General features: G+C 41.9%; 2 protein-coding genes and 1 pseudogene across 2 annotated transcripts; 2 read left to right on the top strand and 1 right to left on the bottom strand.

The window, feature by feature from the left end:
- The first annotated feature begins 2,508 nt into the window (after window positions 1-2,508).
- On the top strand, window positions 2,509-3,544 carry LOC9645365. The gene is made up of 2 exons (XM_002969941.2): window positions 2,509-3,116; window positions 3,168-3,544. Exons 1-2 carry the CDS (start codon window positions 2,562-2,564, stop codon window positions 3,411-3,413), a joined length of 801 nt encoding a protein of 266 aa, XP_002969987.1. The 5' UTR covers window positions 2,509-2,561; the 3' UTR covers window positions 3,414-3,544.
- Window positions 3,545-4,260: 716 nt separating this feature from the next.
- On the bottom strand, window positions 4,261-4,914 carry LOC112346302 (annotated as a pseudogene).
- Window positions 4,915-5,416: 502 nt separating this feature from the next.
- On the top strand, window positions 5,417-6,149 carry LOC112346301 (loricrin-like). Its single transcript, XM_024674940.1, has 2 exons — window positions 5,417-5,489; window positions 5,812-6,149. Exons 1-2 carry the CDS (start codon window positions 5,417-5,419, stop codon window positions 6,147-6,149), a joined length of 411 nt encoding a protein of 136 aa, XP_024530708.1.
- Window positions 6,150-18,692: the final 12,543 nt, after the last annotated feature.

The raw sequence follows: 18,692 nt of genomic DNA, 5'->3' as shown, positions 1-18,692 counted from the left end.
TGAGGTCAAAGCTTGACTCGGCACCACCCGCAACGACTGCAACTCAAACTCAAAATCGCCCACACGCACAACCAGGTCTGCCTCATCCCATGCACATGCATGTGTACGGCCGTTGCCATAAAGAATGAAAATTGGTTTCGCCGCACAACGCAAGTGTAGACGACAACGTGTGGCAACAGGTCGAGCAATAGAAGATAAACTCGAACCTATATCAACCAACATGGAGAGAATAATAGAAGACCTCTTGTTATAAAGATGAGCTTGGAAAGTAAACACTGGATGAACTGGTGCCGAGTGAACCCCTTGATGATACTCCCGAAAGAAAGATGGAGGGGTCATTGACTTATTCACGCAAGGTCCCTCTGTTACTCGCACGACTCCTCATTTCCCGGATGCATCTCGGTGTCCAAACCTTCCACTACAGCAACACCAATGGGACGTTGTTGAAGCCAAGGTCTCCACCTAGGAAATGGAGGTCACCAATCCGGAAAGCGCCAACAACGCCGATAAGTATGACCAACTTCATCACACGCCCAGCAACGAACATCACGGCCACGACCACGTCCTCGCCTTTGTCCTTGGACTCAAGTAGCAGTAGCATCAACCTCCATTGGAATAAGACCATCACTCATAGGAAGTGGAGGGGAAGGACGTGCAACGAGAAGTGGAAGAGGCGACGTCTCATAACGTTGTGCCAAGCGAAGAGCATCATCAAGGGTGGCAGGAGCAAGTGCATGCACAAGGCCGACAAGATCTTGACGAAGTGCTGGCCATAACATTCCTAGCTTTATCTGCTCCGACATATTAGGCTTCGCACGAAGCAAAAGACTTCGGAAACAAACGCCAAATTGCATCACCGACTCAGATGGCCCTTGGCGAAGACGATGCAAATGTTGGAAGGCATCGTCACAATCGTCGGCATGTCTGAAGGCGCGTTTGAAGACGTCCGAAAGAACACTCCAATCCTCACGAGTGGCCGCACTCAATCCATTGTACCACTGCAATGTCGTCCCTTGGAGACACGTGGGAAACTCACGTAAACGTCGAGCATCATCCCAAAAATGATATGTGGTGATCACCGTGAAGTGATTGAACCAATGGTACACATCATCCTCAGGATTCCCACGAAAGAACTCTGGCCGAACGCGAGGATTGGCACCAAGAGCAAGAGGAGTTGGACCACGTGCCGTGAATGCCGCCATCAATTGAGTTTAGTTGTTCAATTGCAAGCGCATAGCATCAAGCAATTGGACCAACTGCTGCTCTAGAGTCAAAGGAGGAAATTGCTGATCTGCCATGAAGACGGACGAAGAAAGAGCAAAAGAAGAGAAACGACAAAAAACGAGAAGGAAATGGGAGATCTAGACAATGCAAAAAGCCAGATCTAAACCAAAATCCTGAAAAGGAAGAACAAAAGAAAGGAAATGGAAAAAGCTAGATCTAGACAATGCAAAAGCTAGATCTAAACCAAAATCCCAAATTCAAGCACTCCTCAGGGACAATCAAAAGTGCCCCTCACCTCCACCAATGTGAGGGCTTGGAATATGGAAAAGGAATATAGAAATGTGCATATCAATTAGCCCAAAAACCCTAACTTATATACAGGAGCTAGTGGTCCGGATTGAAACCAATCCGACAGCTACCAAAATCCCACTACGCTAATATTAGTATACGGCATCGTAGCCGTACACTTGGCCCTTATATATACATATACATACATATACATATACATACATACATACATATATATATATATATATATATATATATATATATATATATATATATATATATATATATATATATATATATATATATATATATATATATATATATATATATATGTACATTCTCTATATCTATATCTATACAAAAAAAATAAAAAATATATATAAATTTCACTAATATATAAATATATAATATTAAAAATATATATATATATATATATATATATATATATATATATATATATATATATATATATATATATATATATATATATATATATATATATATATATATATATATATATATATATATATATATATATATATATATATATATATATATATATATATATATATATATATATATATATATATATATATATATATATATATATATATATATATATATATATATATATGTATATATGTATATATGTATATATTAGCCTACTTAGGTAATACATTAATTATAGCATTATAGCACATGGACCATCCATTTAAAACTGAATTTGGTCCATCCATTTTTATATACTTATTCCCATGTCCCAAGCACTCATAAGTGGAAAGTAATAATTTTTATATAAAATATGATAATTCAATGTAACAATCACAAGTTAGCATCATAGCATTTTAGTATTGAATTTAATCTATTTGTTTTTATATATTTATTTCCATATTCTGAGCACTCACAAGTAGAAAACAATAAATTTTATTTAAATTATAATAATTCAATATAGTGCAAGTAACTTTGGCCCACAGCTTAAGTCAGTTCTATCTTTTTAAAGCATTACTGCACTTACGGATTGCTCATTAGGAGAGTCACAAAGTCGCAAGATGGATTGGAAGAGCTGGTTAACTCCATGTAGCATGGAGAAACATGCCATTCTGTTCCATGAGAATGAGCTAAATGGGGAGCACATCCCGGACTTCAACCATGATCTGCTCAAAAGCATCGGTGTCAAAAATGCAAGCGACAGGATCAGCATTTTGAAGCACAGGGATAGCCAAATCAGTAAGGCATCGAATGAGAAGGTCTCTAAGATCGTGGGAGATGCACAGTCGGACATAATCTCGCGGCTCAAGCAGAGCGGGGGCATCAGTGAGGAAGTGCTGATGGGATGGGTCAAGGAAAAATGGCCGAAGTGCCAGAGGAATATTTTGGTAAAGCAAGGGTATCTTACCAAAGATGCGCCAGGCCAAGGCCTTGCCGCTATCTCAGATGAACACAGAACGGAATCCGGGAAGATGCTGCTCGAAAATGCAAAGGATATGGTGTGGGCTCTGCTGTTTGGAGACGCAGAGAGCAGCGTGAACCTTGACAGAGATCAAAGAGAGCTTCTTTCTCTCACAGTTCCACAGAAGAAAGCATACGCTTTCAACTTCTTCCAGGTTAGTCTATGAATGTTTTAAGCTCGACTTGATCTGCGTTTTGCTTTTAAGGCGGTGACCGAGGTGGGCGTCTCGGGGACATGGCGAGATCCGGACAACGTGAGTAACGACATTGGTGCACATAACATCCTGCTTCAGATCGAGTTCGGCGACACAAGCTCCGAGCTTGTTGGAGATGGAATCATGGTGTGCATTCACCTCATTAATCTTCTCCAAGTCAACGAGCAGGTCCTGTATGCTCGCATGTCCAATGTCGAGCAGAGCACCCTGCTCACATCCCTCTACTTCCGGAAATGAATCCACCCAAAAGCTTCTTCTGTGACGAATCAACCAAGTTCTGCTCAACGATTTACGGTCTGGAAGCTCAATAATTAAATTTCATTTTAAGTTTGAAGATATTAAATAAATTCAAATGAACTTGGATCGCACTTGCTCGATGGTCCTCTCATCCAAAATAAAGGTCTTCTTGAGCACCTCAGCCGGGACCGGAACCGAACATGGACGCTGGAATAAACTGAATTTCATCCATTCATCCAAACACACGTGAAATGCGTGTGCTTGGCTGAATAAAAGCTGAATGCTCTGGCTGTCCAAGCACTCCAGCTTTTATAACTGGAAACTTTGCTGATTTTTTTTCGTGGATGGCTAACGTGAAACACGATTTTGGACGCCGAGTCAGCCAACCATGTTGGACAAAAGAATTTTAATCAATAACTTGGTTGTGCTAAAAGCCTGCAGTCAAACTTGGTGAAAGTGAAGTAATGACGCTAAAGTGTTTGATTTTGTTTTGAATCGAGGAGTTTAATGAGCTGAAAGTCTTAATACAAAGAAAAGTCTATGATTTAAACCCATGATCATGTGAAAGTAGCTCGACAATGATCTTTGCCTACTCCAAAGTTTATGATTGATCTTTGTGGATATACAATCACTCGAAGTACGGCTCATAGCCTCATATGCGAAGAGAATGAGGCTTCCAACAGAAATTATACGATCTGAAATTTGTTGCCTGTGATCTTCTCTGAAAGGAAATTCATAGTTTTTGTCTTGGCAAGAAATTGGCCAGCAAATGCTGGGCAACCTGCTCTTACGATTTCAAGACTTGAAATTTTTTCTTTTATAAAAAAAAATGAATACATAACAAATTTTACATAAAGTTGGATCGGACATGATTGACTGTGTTCTCGTCCAAGAAGAAAGTCTTCTCGAGCACCTCATTTGGGATTTGGGGTCGAGACCCAAAAAAGGAAGATCCAATAAATTGAATTCCAGGAAATTGGGAGTTGAGAGTGGCAATGATCTTCGCATTTGTTCTTCCAACGTTCATCTGCCAGTGGATCAATCCTCGGGGAATCACCATAACTTCGCCTCTGTTCATCACTCGTGCAAACAAACGATTGTCCGCGGTGACAATGGCGGCGTAGACGCTCCCTTCTTATACGTAGACCATCTCCGAGCCTCTGGGATGGGTGTGTGGGGGAATGATTCCTCCGGGAAGGAAGTCGAGCCTGGCGATGGAGAGACCCAAAGTGTTGAGACCAGGAAACCTCAGTGCTGTTCCAAAGATGGCACCGGAGCGATTGATGTTTGTGGTGTTAGAGGAGTTGACGATTCCGCTGTAGATGAAATCATCTACTGTGACTGTTGATGGGTTCTTGCATGGGAATCCATTGATGCCCGGGACAACGCTGGGATCTCCAATACAAAAGTCTTGGAGTGGATCTGGGTCCGATGAAACTACTGAGAAAACAAAGAATGCAAGCAAAGCTAACAAAAGAGCTTGGGAATTGAAGAGAGCCATAGAGAAAAACTTGAGTGTTTTTGCGACTAAGTAGATGTATTGCTGAAATGTAATGCTAGATATGTGGAGGAGAACCATATTTATACTGAGAACTGTAATTCAGACGTTGAGCTATGATTCGGAGTGAGCCACCATGTTGGAACAAGGAATTTGGATCAACATCTAGTCTGCGAAATTTCAAGGGAGCCTTCAAGGTAAAATCAACGAAGATAGTCAACATTGACTAATGTTCTCCACTGGATTTGCTTCCTGAAATTAGAAAGGATGTTTTGCTAGTTTGATGTTTACATATGGCATTTTGCGAGTATTTCAATCAAGGGTCGTTTTTTAAATAGATAAATATAGGTAACTATTACATTTGATGGAAAATTTGTTGATCTTATTAAAAACTCAAGACCGTGTTTCAACCGTGTTTGGAGCCGTGTTTTGGAGCATTGACCGAGTCAATGAACATGGCCTGTGTTAACACGGCTGGGGGCCATGTTCATGTCACCACGCCAACATGCTGTGGTGCACGGCATGTTTTGAAGCACTGTCTGGATCCGATGAAACAACTGATAAAACAAAGAATGCAAGTAGGTGATAGACACGACTTGAGCTGTGGAAATAGCCATTTCCGTTTGAAACTAAATGAAGCTTTTGAGCGTCGCTCAATGGGAGGGCCTTTTTATGCTTGGAGAATCATCCACTACTTAGATAACTAGCCATAGAATACCAAGTAAGCCTACCATTTTGGATGCCAAAGAATCTAAAACTCGCGTGAGAAACTCTCTAGGAATAGGAAACTCTGAAAGACACGTCAACAGAAGTCAAATACTTTGATTTTGGACACAGTCAGCATAACAAAAGAAAATGCAACATTTTGAGCTGGGGTGGTGATGGTGAAGGTCATTTAAGTCGAAGGTGGAGGGGCTAAAGGTGACGGTGGTGGTGGTGGAGTGGGAAGATTTGGGATAGGAACTCCCACTGCAAACGTTTCTATATGTGTGGGAGATGGAGGTGGCATTGATAATGATGGTGACAGCAGTGGAGTGAGAGGTAAATCTGGAATAAGAACTCCTACCACATCTGCTTTGGAGGCTTCCATCACTAGGGAAGCTGGAGGTGGTGGTGATGGTAGTAGTGATGGAGTGAGGAGTAGCAGATTTGGGAGTGGAATTGGGATTGGCATTCCCACCACATCAAGTTTGGACACCTTTAGTGCTGTGTTATTTATTGGTGGTGGTAGAACATAATTATATAGTGTCTTCTATTTTTGATGTCTTGCCATATTTAACTAATGTGAAGTGTGACTGTGCCATTGATTGGAGAGTTTATAGATGATATAGTTTAGTTTTTGAAGAATATTCAAAGATCAAGTTTGCATGGATTCTAAATTGTAATAAAGAGCTTAGAGATAACTTTGAAGACAAGTTAGAGATTTTGTAAAGTAAGTGTATATCCTTCAAATTGTCATTTGATCCTTTTTCCTTACCTTCTACTTGTAAGGAATCAATTCTCTGAAGTGTCGTAAGCTAAAAGATCCTTGAAAACATGACTGAAATGACAAAGAATTCATCGGATGAGATCAAGTCTGAGATCAGCTTTAAAATTTAGTTTTAGACCAAGTCCGAGATCGAGTCTAACACCGACTTCAAGACCAAGTTCGAAATCGAATTCAAAACCGAGTTTGAGATCCAAGATCAGATCCGAGATCAAGTCCAAGATTGAGTCCAAGGTTGAGTCCGAAATTGAAATATTAATATAGGTCATGGGGTGAAAGCCCAAAGTGTGTGTCTCCCAAGGGGGGGTTGCAAGGGTTTCCAAAAGTATAGTAGCGATAATGAGGTCCAAGAATCAATCTTGAAGAAACTTTCTAATAGTGCTTCCAAATTAACTTAAGGTTGAAATTGGAGCTTAGGGGCCTTGGGTGGGAGTAAGTATAGACTTGGGTGGTGCCAAAAGGGCCCAAGGAAGTGCTCAAGAGCAACTCCTGCTTCTGAAAGAGAAATTAATTGTGGTGCTCATAGCTCATGGGGAGTGGTGCCCCACTTAAATACCTTGTGACTCATTAGTCCTTGCCTGTCAAGAATCCCCCAATTCATACCACATTCCTGAATCTTGCTGGATTCCTGACCTGTAGACCACATTCCTGATTCTCGAGACACTTCCCTATTCCTGACTCTCGAGACTTTTCCCTATTCCTAAGTCTCTAATTTCCTGTACGATTCCTGAGTCTTGAGCCACATTCCTGATGATGATGTGGCACCTCCTCGACCTTAGCTATATTTAGGCTGTCCTCAATCCAAGAGTGGTGGAGCTTCATCAACCTATAGTATATATAGGTTAGCCTTGTTCCATTTCTCCACAATCTGAATCAACACTAGTCTAAGGCTTCTTATTTGTTTCCACTAGTTTTTCTCTTTGTCTTTTGCATTTTCCAGTCTTGATCTTGTTGGGGGTCTTGACAGTTTGATTCAGATTGTGTTTTTTCATTTTTTTTTCCTTTAGCTCATTTTGATTGTTTGATTGCCTTTGCCTTTTTCCCCCTTTTTCTTTCTTTTTGCCGATGGAGTCTCTAAGCCATCCTAATTTCTTTGCCGAAGTCCTTGCAAAAATCCAGTCTGAGAATACCGAGCTGAAGGCGACCCTTCTTCGCATGCAACAGGAGCTTGCTTCACTTTCGGCTCAAGGATCCAGCAAAGTTCCTGAACCGAAGGTGAGTTTCCCGGCTAAATTTTCAGGCAAGCGTTCGGAGCTTCACGGATTCCTGAACTAGATGGAGCTGATCTTCGCACTTCAACATTGGCGGTACCCCACTCCCGAGTCTCAAATCGGCATGATTGGGACGTTGCTTGAAAGTGCAGCTTTGTCATGGTTTTCTCCTCTTCTAGAGAAGAGCATGAAAGGGGTTGTGGTTCCGGAGCTGATGGATCTTCAATTGTTCAAAGAGAAGCTCGAAGCATGTTTTGGCGAGACGGATCGGGTTCGGGCTGCTACCACAAAGATAAGACGTCTCTCTCAGGGGTCTCGTCCTGCCTCGATCTACGCTGTAGAGTTCCAACTCCTTGCCTTGGACACTCAATGGGATGAGCGAGCCCTGATTGACCAATTTCGCTTTGGCCTCAACAACGGTGTCAAGGATTTGTTGCTCACCATGGAGGATCATAAGGACCTGTCGGACGCCATCAACAAAGCTGTTCAATGTGACAATCGTCTCTTTGAGTGTTGTCAGGAAAGTCGCCGTGCCACTGTTTTTCCGTCCTAGACTCAAGAATCCCAGCTTGAGTCTTCAGAGCATACTCCTGAACCTACTACTCCGGTCCCGATGGATATTTCTGGTACTCCCCGACTCATCAAAGGGAAGTTGAGTCTTACTGAGAAGCAACGTTGAATATCTCATAATCTTTGCCTCTACTGTGCTGATCCTAATCACAAAGTAGCTATGTGTCCCAAGAAGCCTCCCCGACTGCTCGAGTTCACTCTGCCTCAAAATCCACCTTTCTTGCAGTCGGGAAACGACCCTGTCCAAACAGAATAGGAGCTGTCTATTTGGACTCCCCGAAAAAAAATCACTTTTCTTCTTTATCAAGCTCCTCACCACCTTTCATCAAAGCCACCACCAATTCCCGCAACTTCCGGGTCCCATGTCTCCTTTCTTTCACCGGACAATCAGGACTCAAGGCTCTGGCGCTACTAGACTCAGGTGCAACTTCCTGCTTCATGGACACGGACTTTGCTGCCCGACATCACGTTCCTCTTTCTTCTACCATACGGGATCTGAGGGTTGAAGGCATCGGCGGGCATTTTGTGTCTCCATCTTCTGGACTTAGGGAAACGTTGCCCGTTCGAGTACACATCGGGTCCACCATCACCGATATCGCCTTCAACATCATCAATAGCAAGTCCTCCTCTGTGGTGCTCAGTCTTCCTTGGTTCCAACTACATCAGCCTTAGATCTGTTGGAAGGAATTACAGCTCATCTCTCCCACGGCTTCCCCTGCTGTTCATTGAGTCTGAATCAGGAAAAGTTCCCTAAACTCAAATCGGGGTTTTGTTCTTGACTCTACGAAGTTTTCACCCTCTTCTTTTTCCTCTCCTCCATCTTACATTAGACAGTATCCTCGTCTCAACATTCCATTTATTCGTACGCCTCCTCTTATCTCCACAATCACTATAAAAGAACTCCTTCATGAAGAACCTATTTTCCTTTTTGCTTTGCATGTTTCTCCTGTTAGTCTTCCTGAGAAGTATCATGATTTTGGGGATGTGTTTGACAAGAAAAAAGCTAGTATATTGCCTATTCATCGGCCTTATGACTGTCCCATTGATTTATAGGAAGGAGTGTCACCTCCGTGGAGGCCTATTTACGGGTTATCCCCGTCCGAGCTTAAGGCCCTCAAAGAGTACGTGGATGAGAACCTTGCCTCCAAGTACATTCAGCATTCGCAGTCCCCGGCTGGAGCGCCTATCTTCTTTGTCAAGAAGAAGGATGGGAGTTTGCGGCTAGTCATTGACTACTGAGGTTTGAACAAGGTGACTGTTCGGAACCGTTATCCACTGCCCTTGATCTCAGACCTGTTAGAACACCTTGGCGGTGCCCGCTTCTTCACCAAGATCGACCTCCGTGGAGCATACAACTTGATCCGGATCCGGCCTAGTGATGAATGGAAGACTGCGTTTCGAACCCGCTATGGCCACTTCGAGTACACTGTCATGCCATTTGGCTTGACAAATGCTCCAGCAGTTTTCCAACACATGGCGAACAACGTCTTTCGGGAGTTTCTTGATCAGATGGTGATCGTCTACCTCGATGACATCCTCATCTACTCAAAAACTCAAGAGGAGCACGACAAACATGTACGTAAGGTGTTGGCGAAGCTATGAGAACACGGCCTATACGCAAAGCTTGAGAAATGTTCCTTCGATCAGCAGTTTATGGAGTTCCTTGGGTACATTGTCACTCCTGAGGGTATCACGATGGATCCTGCCAAAGTCAAGACTATTCTTGAATGGGAGCCTCCACAATCAATGTCGGATGTTCAAGTTTTCCTTGGCTTCGCCAACTTCTACTGCAAATTCATTGATCACTACTCTGACATTGTCCTTCCTCTCACGCATCTCACTCACAAGGATGTTCCCTTCTCTTGGTCTGCTGCTGCCCAGTAGGCCTTCGACACACTTAAGGTGGCCTTCAGTTCTGCTCCCATCTTGATCCACGCTGATCCCTCACAACCTTTTTTCATCAAGGCTGATGCCTCCGACTTCGCCATCGGTGCTGTGCTGTCTCAACTCGGAGCGGATCACGAACTTCATCCGATCGCTTTCCATTCTCGGAAATTCCAGCCTGCAGAGATCAATTACGAAATCCACAACAAGGAGCTCCTTGCCATCGTGGATTCCTTTGGAGAGTGGCGCCGTTTCTTGGAGGGGGCGAGCCATCAAACAACAGTCTGGACAGATCACAAAAATCTTGAGTATTTTGCCACTTCCCGAGTTTTGAGCCGTCGTCAAGCAAGGTAGGCACAATTCCTGAGTCGGTTTGACATTGTTATCAAGTACAGACCTGGAAAGCTTCAAGGCCTTCCTGATGCTCTTTCAAGGCGCTCCTATCTTAGTCTCAAGCCTGGTAATCCTGCCTTCGATCAACAGGATCAAGTTATCCTTGGTCCTGATCGGCTTCAAGTTATGGCAATTTCCCTGGCCCCTCAGGACTCCTCCTTGATGGATGCGATCAGAAACGATCTTCAATCCGATGAACTCGCCAGCAACATTTTCCCCCATCTTCAGGCTGGACACCTAGTGACTCCCGACTGCTGGTGATTTGACGAGTTCAAGTTCTTAGATGGCTTGTTGTACCGTGGGGAGCAGCTTTACGTTCCTGAAGGTGATGCTCGAAGGTTGGTCCTAATGGCGTGCCACAATAGCCCGACTGCTGGTCACTTCAGCATCGCAAACACCTCTCATTTCTGGCAACGGTTTTTGTAGTTGCTTGGAGTGAAGGCCAATTTTTCTTCGGCGTATCATCCTCAAACTGATGGACAGTCCGAGCGAATGATTCAAACGTTAGAACAATTCCTGAGGTGCTTCATCAACTATCATCAGGATGACTGGTTCGATATCCTTCCCCTTGTTGAGTTCTCCTATAACAACTCTGTTCACTCCTCTCTTCGAGTTTCCCCCTTCTTTGCGAACTCTGGCTGAAATCCCCGATTCAATCTCTCACTTCCTTCTCCATCTGAATCCTCTCATTCAAATCCCCGCTCTGAGACATTTGTCTCCAACCTCCAGGAAATCCACAACTCCATCTCCTTCCACCTCCATCGTGCTCAGGAATCTCACAAAACATTTGCCAATGCCCATCGCCAGGATTGTCCCCCTTACAATATTGGGGATAAAGTCTGGCTCCTCAAGCGAAATATCTCCACTACTAGGCTATGTCCCAAACTCGATTTCAAACGCCTTGGTCCTTTCCCTATCACTACTATCATTAATCTTGTTACTTATCGCCTTGCACTTCCCTCCTCCTATCAAATTCACCCCGTTTTTCACTCCTCTCTCCTTGAGCCTTATATTCCCAGTTCTATTCCAAATCGGGTCATTCTTCTGCCTCCACCAGTGCAGCTCGAGGATGGGTCTAAGTACGAGGTTCAGGACATCCTTGATTCCAAGATCTCACGGTCTAAACTCTACTATCTAGTAGACTGAAGGGTTATGGACTTGAAGAATGCACTTGGGAACCTATGGACAACTTGATTCATTCTTTTGACCTTGTTCAGGACTTCCACCACCACTATCCTTCTCGTCCCAATCCTAATTCTTTTTCTCCATCTCCCGTCCCTCGCTGCCCATCTCATCCTCCTCTTCGTTCTCATTCACGTCCTCGTTCCAATTGTTCTTGAGGAGGGGGTGCTGTCAGGAATCCCCCAATTCATACCACATTCCTGAATCTCGCTGGATTCCTGACCTGTAGACCACATTCCTGATTCTCGAGACACTTCCCTATTCCTGACTCTCGAGACTTTTCCCTATTCCTGACTCTCTGATTTCCTGTATGATTCCTGAGTCTTGAGCCACATTCCTGATGATGATGTGGCACCTCCTCGACCTCAGCTATATTTAGGCCGCCCTTGATCTAAGAGTGGTGGAGCTTCATCAACCTATAGTATATATAGGTTAGCTTTGTTCCATTTCTCCACAATCTGAATCAACACCAATCTAAGGTTTCTTCTTTGTTTCCACTAGCCTTTCTCTTTGTCTTTTGCATTTTCCAATCTTGATTTTATTGGGGGTCTTGACATTGCCCTTCCTAGGGGCTTAGGCCTTCCCTTCGGGATGGAAGTGGGGGAGTAAAGATATCCATACCGGGCCGTTAAGCCACAGTGTTTCCCCATGGTGTTCCAAAGCAAGTGTTACACCCAAGGCTTAGGACTTAGAGGGTCACATGATTAAGTCAAGGGATATTAGGAATCTAGAGGCTTAGTGTGTTTGGCTGCTTATGCTTGTGAGGAGTGTAGCTGAACTTTAAGTTTAGTCTAACCCAAGAAGGGGGGATTGGGAGAGAATTTAGGAATCCATGGATAGATGGCTAATGCTTTGTTGCTCATGTAGTGAGTTGCTAAAACTAAGTAAGACCAAGTAGGAACTGGTACAATAGATAGGAACTTTGGCAAGAGAACTTAACAGGCTAAAGCTATGGTGGTCAAATAGACAAAGTAAACTAACAAATTGGAAAAGAAAAATTTATAGTTTACAATTTGGTATTAGAGCCCTTTCTCAGTTTTTGCGAAGGATAGAGGCAGATTGCTAAAAGATGGCTAAGCTAGGGTGTAAGAGAACCAAGGTGGAGATGAAACCTCCTTCAAAGCTGGAGTCTTTGGTCGAACAAAAAGCTATGGATGAGGAATCCTTGTATGAGGAAGATTCCAGTGAAGAAACTTCCAAACAAGAGTTCGGTGGTGACGTTTAGTCGTCCAAAGCTTGATTGGACATTCTAGAAGGACAATTGACACAAACCAATGCCCTGTTAGAGACCCTCGTATGCAAGCTAAAATGTGACAAAAAGTGGAAGAAAAAACCAAAAACTACAAATGCTTATAGCATAGAAAGCATGGACCCTTTAATGAGGATTGAGCCAAAACCGAACAAGGTTGAACAAACTGAAGTGGAATTAGTCCCTCAAGCAATTCCCAAGTATAAACCAAAGCCCCCATTAATCTTCAAGGGAGTGAATGACTATAAGGCGGTGGAGGATTGAATTTACAATATGGAGGATTACTTTCGAGTGTTGCAATTACCAAGCTTAGAAAAGGTTTAATGTGCTAAACCATACTTGGTAGATCATGTTAAGCCTTGGTGGAGAACAATAGAGGCTAACATAGGATTAGTAGCCACTTAGGAAATAATGAAGGTGAAGATCTATGCAGCTTATATTCTTCCAAATATTACTTTGCACCTAAGGGATGAGCTAAGTAACCTAAAGTAGATAAAAACCATTTAAGAGTATGTGAATGCGTTCATGGCAAAAATGATCCTTATCATAGACATAAGCAACATAGATGTGTTCCATGCCTTCATATTAAGTTTGCAGATTTAGGTTCAAGGCGAGGTGATGCGTTGGAACCTGACTAACTACAAGAAAGCATTGGATGTACCTATCAAGGCACATTTCAATGATAACTTGTGAAAGGCCACATTTAGCAAAGGAGCCAAACCAAAGGGGATATATGGCAAAGGGAAATTCAAAAAGAATTTCTTTAAAAATGAATCTTTAGGGTTTCAGAAAGGTAAATCCATGAGCAAGTATGTGGAAGAATCAAGCGAAAAAAGACAAATCTACTAATAAAAAGGTCAAGTCTGTTAATAGTGTAGGAAACAACATATGCTTCAATAACGGTGAAGCAGGACACTTTTTGAGGGAATGTCCTTACTTGAAGAAGGCTAAAATCAATATACCCATTAAGTCGGGTGAAATCTAAACTAAGATATATGATCCAGTACTTAACTTAAAGTTACGCATTACACGAGCATAGTATCCAAGCAACTTAATATGATTTTTGTGCTGGAGAGTAGAAATTGTTTTGACCTCTCTTTGGTAGAGAGTCATTCATGATATCTATTAGCCTTCCAAGGGAAGCTTAGAGGTAGCTTTATTAATATTCTTATTGACATGGGTGCTTTGGATAATTTTATGGTTGTAGACATAGTCTAACAAGCTAAATTAATAGTGCAACAGTTGAGTGTATCGATAACTATAAAGTTTGTTCAAAGTAGCTAAAGCATCAATAAAGTACTTTGACAAACAAGAGTTGAAGTAGGGACATAAAAAGTAGACATGGATTTCATTATGTTAGACATGGTGGAATTTAACGTGATCTTCTGCATGGATTGGTTCAATCAAGTGGTAACCTTACATAGACAAAGTAGGAACTTTATAGTACTGGCGAATGCCTAAAGAGAAAAATCTAGAGTGGAGGTCCAGGATTTAAAAGTAGGGTAAAATAAGGCTAAAGGCTCCTACTTGAACCTAGTGTCCACGAAATGACAACTTGCTAAAGGAACCAAGGTAACATTTTTGTGCTTACTCTCAGTGAGAAGTGACAAAAAGACTGAAACAGAAGAAATACTTTTAGTGATCCAACAGGTAGTGAACCAATTTCGAGATACCATGCCAAAGGAGTTACTGGCAGGGTTACCCCCCACACAACCAATTGAACATAAGATCAAGCTAGTCAAGGGTGCTAAATGTAAGCTCTTGAGTTTGGACTTCCCGGGAAGTCACCTAGCTCAGTATTATTCAAACTTAAGGACGCTTACCTCCAAATATCCCAAGACCCTTAACCAATTGGAAAAAGGGGTGCACTCTTAGTCATGGGCCTTTTCCTTCTATATTTAAACCCCATGGACCGTCTCTCGAGTCGTTCTCTTTGGTTGCTTACAATCCACCATGCTTCCCTACAAATTCACACCCTCTTGAATAGAAGCTGAGAGCCGCAGCTCTCTCAAGAGCCCCGCGCTCTTGACACCCTACCCCTCGGGTCAAGCCCAGCAAAACCAAACTGGACCAACCAGATGTCAATCAACATGTGGTGTGATTCCCCTAGCCAACCAACAAAGTCGGACCCAAGACCTCACTAGACCAATCCACCATCCTTCCCTACAAATTCACACCCTTGTGAATGGAAGCTAAGAGCTGCAGCTCTCCCAAGAGCCCCGCTCTCTTGACACCCTACCCCTCGGGTCAAGCCCAGCAGGAGCAAACTGGACTAACCAGATGTTAATCAACATGTGGTGTGATTCCTTTAGCCAACCAATAGAGTTGGAACCAAGACCTCACTGGTCCAACCAACAAAGTCGGATCCAAGACCTCACTGGTCCAACCAACAAAGTCGGACCCAAGACCTCTCTGATACCAAATGTAAGCTCTTGAGTTTGGACTTCCTGGGATGGTGTGATTCCCCTAGCCAACCAACAGAGTTAGACCCAAGACTTCTCTGATACCAAATGTAAGCTCTTGAGTTTGGACTTCCTGGGATGGTGTGATTCCCCTAGCCAACCAACAGAGTTAGACCCAAGACTTCTCTGATACCAAATGTAAGCTCTTGAGTTTGGACTTCCCGGGATGGTGTAATTCCCCTAGCCAACCAATAGAGTTGGACCCAAGACCTCTCTAATACCAAATGTAAACTCCTGAGTTTGGACTTCCCGGGAAGTCACCCAGCCCAGTACTTATTCAAACCCAAGGATGCTTAACTCCAAATATCCTAAGACCCTTAACCAATTGGAAAAGGGGTTGCACTCTTATTCATAGGCCATTTCCCTCTATATTTAAACCCCATGGACCGTCTCTCAAGTCATTCTCTTTGGTTGATTACATTAAGGCAGTGGCTCATCCCCCTTATTAGTTGAACAAAAAGGAACTCAAAGAGCTCAAGCATCAACTTGAGGAGTTGGTGGAAAAAGGGTATGTTAGGTTGAGCAAGTTGTCATATAGGGCACTAATGTTACTTGTGAAAAAGAAAGATGGCTCTATGCATATGTGCATAGACTATCAATTGCTCAACAAGTATATAAAGAAGAATAAATACTCTTTACCAAGGATTAAGGACATATTCAATAGGTTGAGAAAGGCAAAATATTTTTCGAGGATTGACCTCAGGTCAAAATACTACTAGATCAGAGTAGCAGAGGAAGATGTTGAGATGACAACCTATTGAATAAGGTATGAAAGCTTTGAATTTCTAGTGATGCCCTTTGGGCTATACAATGCACCAGTGACATTCTTGGTGCTAATGAACCACATTTTTGTACCCTATTTGGATCATTTCATAGTCATTTACATTGATGACATTTTGATCTATAGCGAGACACTAGAGGAATATGCCAAACACTTTGACGAAAGTATTTGAGAAACTAAGGGAACACAATCTATATATTAAAGAGAGCAAATATGACTTTGCTTAGTAAAAGATAAAGTTTTTCGGACATATAATGGGTAAGGATGGGCATGTGGCGGGCAAAGATGGGCTCAAAATAGACCCTAAGAAGGTCCAAGCAATATAGGAATGGGAATGACTATCAAATGTAAACGAGTTAATGGTATTCTTGGGGTTATGCAACTATTACTGAAAGTTTATCAAACACTATTTGAGAGTAGTCTTGCCTTTATTGGACCAAACTGGAAAAAGGAAGATGGTATGTATAGCTGTAAGCAACTAAAGAAAATGACTCACAAGACGATCCATAAGGGTTTAAATATAAAAGGAAAAGGCCCATGAATAAAAGTGCACCTTCTTTTTCAATCGTTTTGGGATAACTTAGGGGGGATAGTGAGGTTTAGGAACCAGTTTTAAAAGACCTTTCCAATTGTGCTTTTAAACTGACTTGAGGTTGAAATTGGGGCTTAAGGGCCCCAATCTTAAGTGGGAGTGAGCATAGACTTAGGTGGTGCCGGAGGGGCCACCCAAGGAAGTGCTCAAGAGCAGCTCTCACTCTCGAAAAGGAAACTTACTATAGTGCTCCTGGTTTATATGAAGTGATGCCCCACTTGAGTATTTTGCAACTCATTAATCCTTGCCCTTTTTAGGGGCTTAGGCCTTCCTTTTGGGATGGAAGTGGGGGAATAGTGTAGCGCATGTGATTTTGGAATAAGATTTGGATATACTGTTATCATGGATCCTTGGAATTTTGGGGGATAAATGGGGATAAAATAGCCATTAAGGGTTCTTTCATAAAGTAATTGCCTCTTTTCCAATTGGCTTAAGGAGAGAAAGATAAGGTGTGCTACAGTTGGTATTGGAGCAAATGACACGGGTTCGATTCCCATTAATTAGTGGCTATTTAAAAATATAATATACCCTTGAGCAAGGTATATTCTTACCCTTAAATTTGAAATCGTATGTATTGGGCATCCATACGTACGTCCTTCCTCTTGTATGGAGTATCTATGGAAGGTATCTACCGTATAACTGCAGTATGTGTGGATGATTAATTGCCTCACATACATGGAATAGGTAATCTACACAATGGAAGGATTGGTAAATTCAATCTGGAAATGGAAGTGTTAGTTCCCTTGGCTCGATAACGGTTGTTAATCAATAGTCAATAAAGACATTTACATCTCTAAAGGGGGGGTGAGTGTAATGCATGTGATCATAGAATGAAATTTGGATATACTGTCACCGTGGATCCTTGGAACCTTAGGGGATAAATGAGGATAAAATAACCATTAAGGGGTCTCTCATCAAGCAATTGCCCATTTTCCAGTTGGCTTAATGGGAGAAAGATAAGGTGTGCTATAGTAAGTCACATGGGATGAGATTTGGATATACTATCACCGTGGATCTTTGGAACTTTGGGATAAATGGGGATAAAATAACCACTAAGGGCTCTCTCATCAAGCAATTACCCCTTTTTCAGTTGGCTTAAGGGGAGATAAATAAAGTGTGCTACAAGTAGGGATACCCATACAGAGCTGTTATGCCACAGTGTTTCCTTCTGGTGTCCAGAAGCAAATGTTACCCTTGAGGCTTAGGATTTAGAGGGTCTTATAATCAAGTTTTATTGTACCAAAGAATGTTAAGAATTTAGAAGTTTAGTGTGCTTGGCTGCTTGTGCTTGCGGGGAGTGTAACCGAATCTTAAGTCTAGTCTAACCCAAGAAGGGGGGATTGGAAGAGAATTTAGAAATCTGTGAATGGATGGCTAACAGTTTGTTGCTTGAGTAGTGAGTTGTTGAAACCAAATAGGACCAAGTAAAAGCTAGTACAATAAATAGGAACATTGGCGAAAGAATATAATTAAGGCTAAGGCCATGGTGATCAGATAAACAAGGTAAACTAGCAAATTAAAAAAAAAAAATTGTAGCTTACATTACTCTTTCCTAAAGTTCTTGGTTTGAGCCATTTCTTATTTAAAATATTTCCTTCTCCTAACATGTTGATTATTGTAACTTTTATGATTCTCATTAATTCAGTATTTGAATTAAGAGTTTTTTGTCCTTATACTAATCTAGATATTAAGCATGTGTGAAGTTGAGATTTTTATTTTTATTTTGTTACGAAGTCTTTAATCAGTTCTAGTATTAAGTATTCTCTTATTCTTGATCACTTCTACCAAAATTTTGGGTTGAGTGCATATTCTTGATTGTAAGTGTTAGTGAAAAAAATTGTTTTACCATTTTTATTGAGAAGTTTATGTGTTTTCTAGATTTTTCTATTTTAAGTATTAAGTTATGTGTTAAGGAAGTTGAGCTATATGAATCTCTTATTTATCTTATGGTGAATAAAGTATTTTATAACA

This window comes from Selaginella moellendorffii, unplaced genomic scaffold, assembly GCF_000143415.4.
Source record: "Selaginella moellendorffii unplaced genomic scaffold, v1.0 SELMOscaffold_13, whole genome shotgun sequence".
Taxonomy (NCBI): domain Eukaryota; kingdom Viridiplantae; phylum Streptophyta; class Lycopodiopsida; order Selaginellales; family Selaginellaceae; genus Selaginella; species Selaginella moellendorffii.
The sequence above is the reverse complement of the archived record's forward strand: the minus strand, read 5'-3'. Positions and strand labels throughout refer to the sequence as shown.

Bases quoted from the DNA above. Each gene is read 5' to 3' on its own strand.
- LOC9645365 (XM_002969941.2), top strand. From the start codon at position 2,562: ATGGATTGGAAGAGCTGGTTAACTCCATGTAGCATGGAGAAACATGCC. The intron at 3,117-3,167 runs GTTAGTCTATGA...TTTGCTTTTAAG, and splicing joins ACGCTTTCAACTTCTTCCAG to GCGGTGACCGAGGTGGGCGT.
- LOC112346301 (XM_024674940.1), top strand. From the start codon at position 5,417: ATGCTGTGGTGCACGGCATGTTTTGAAGCACTGTCTGGATCCGATGAA. The intron at 5,490-5,811 runs GTAGGTGATAGA...AGGTCATTTAAG, and splicing joins TGATAAAACAAAGAATGCAA to TCGAAGGTGGAGGGGCTAAA.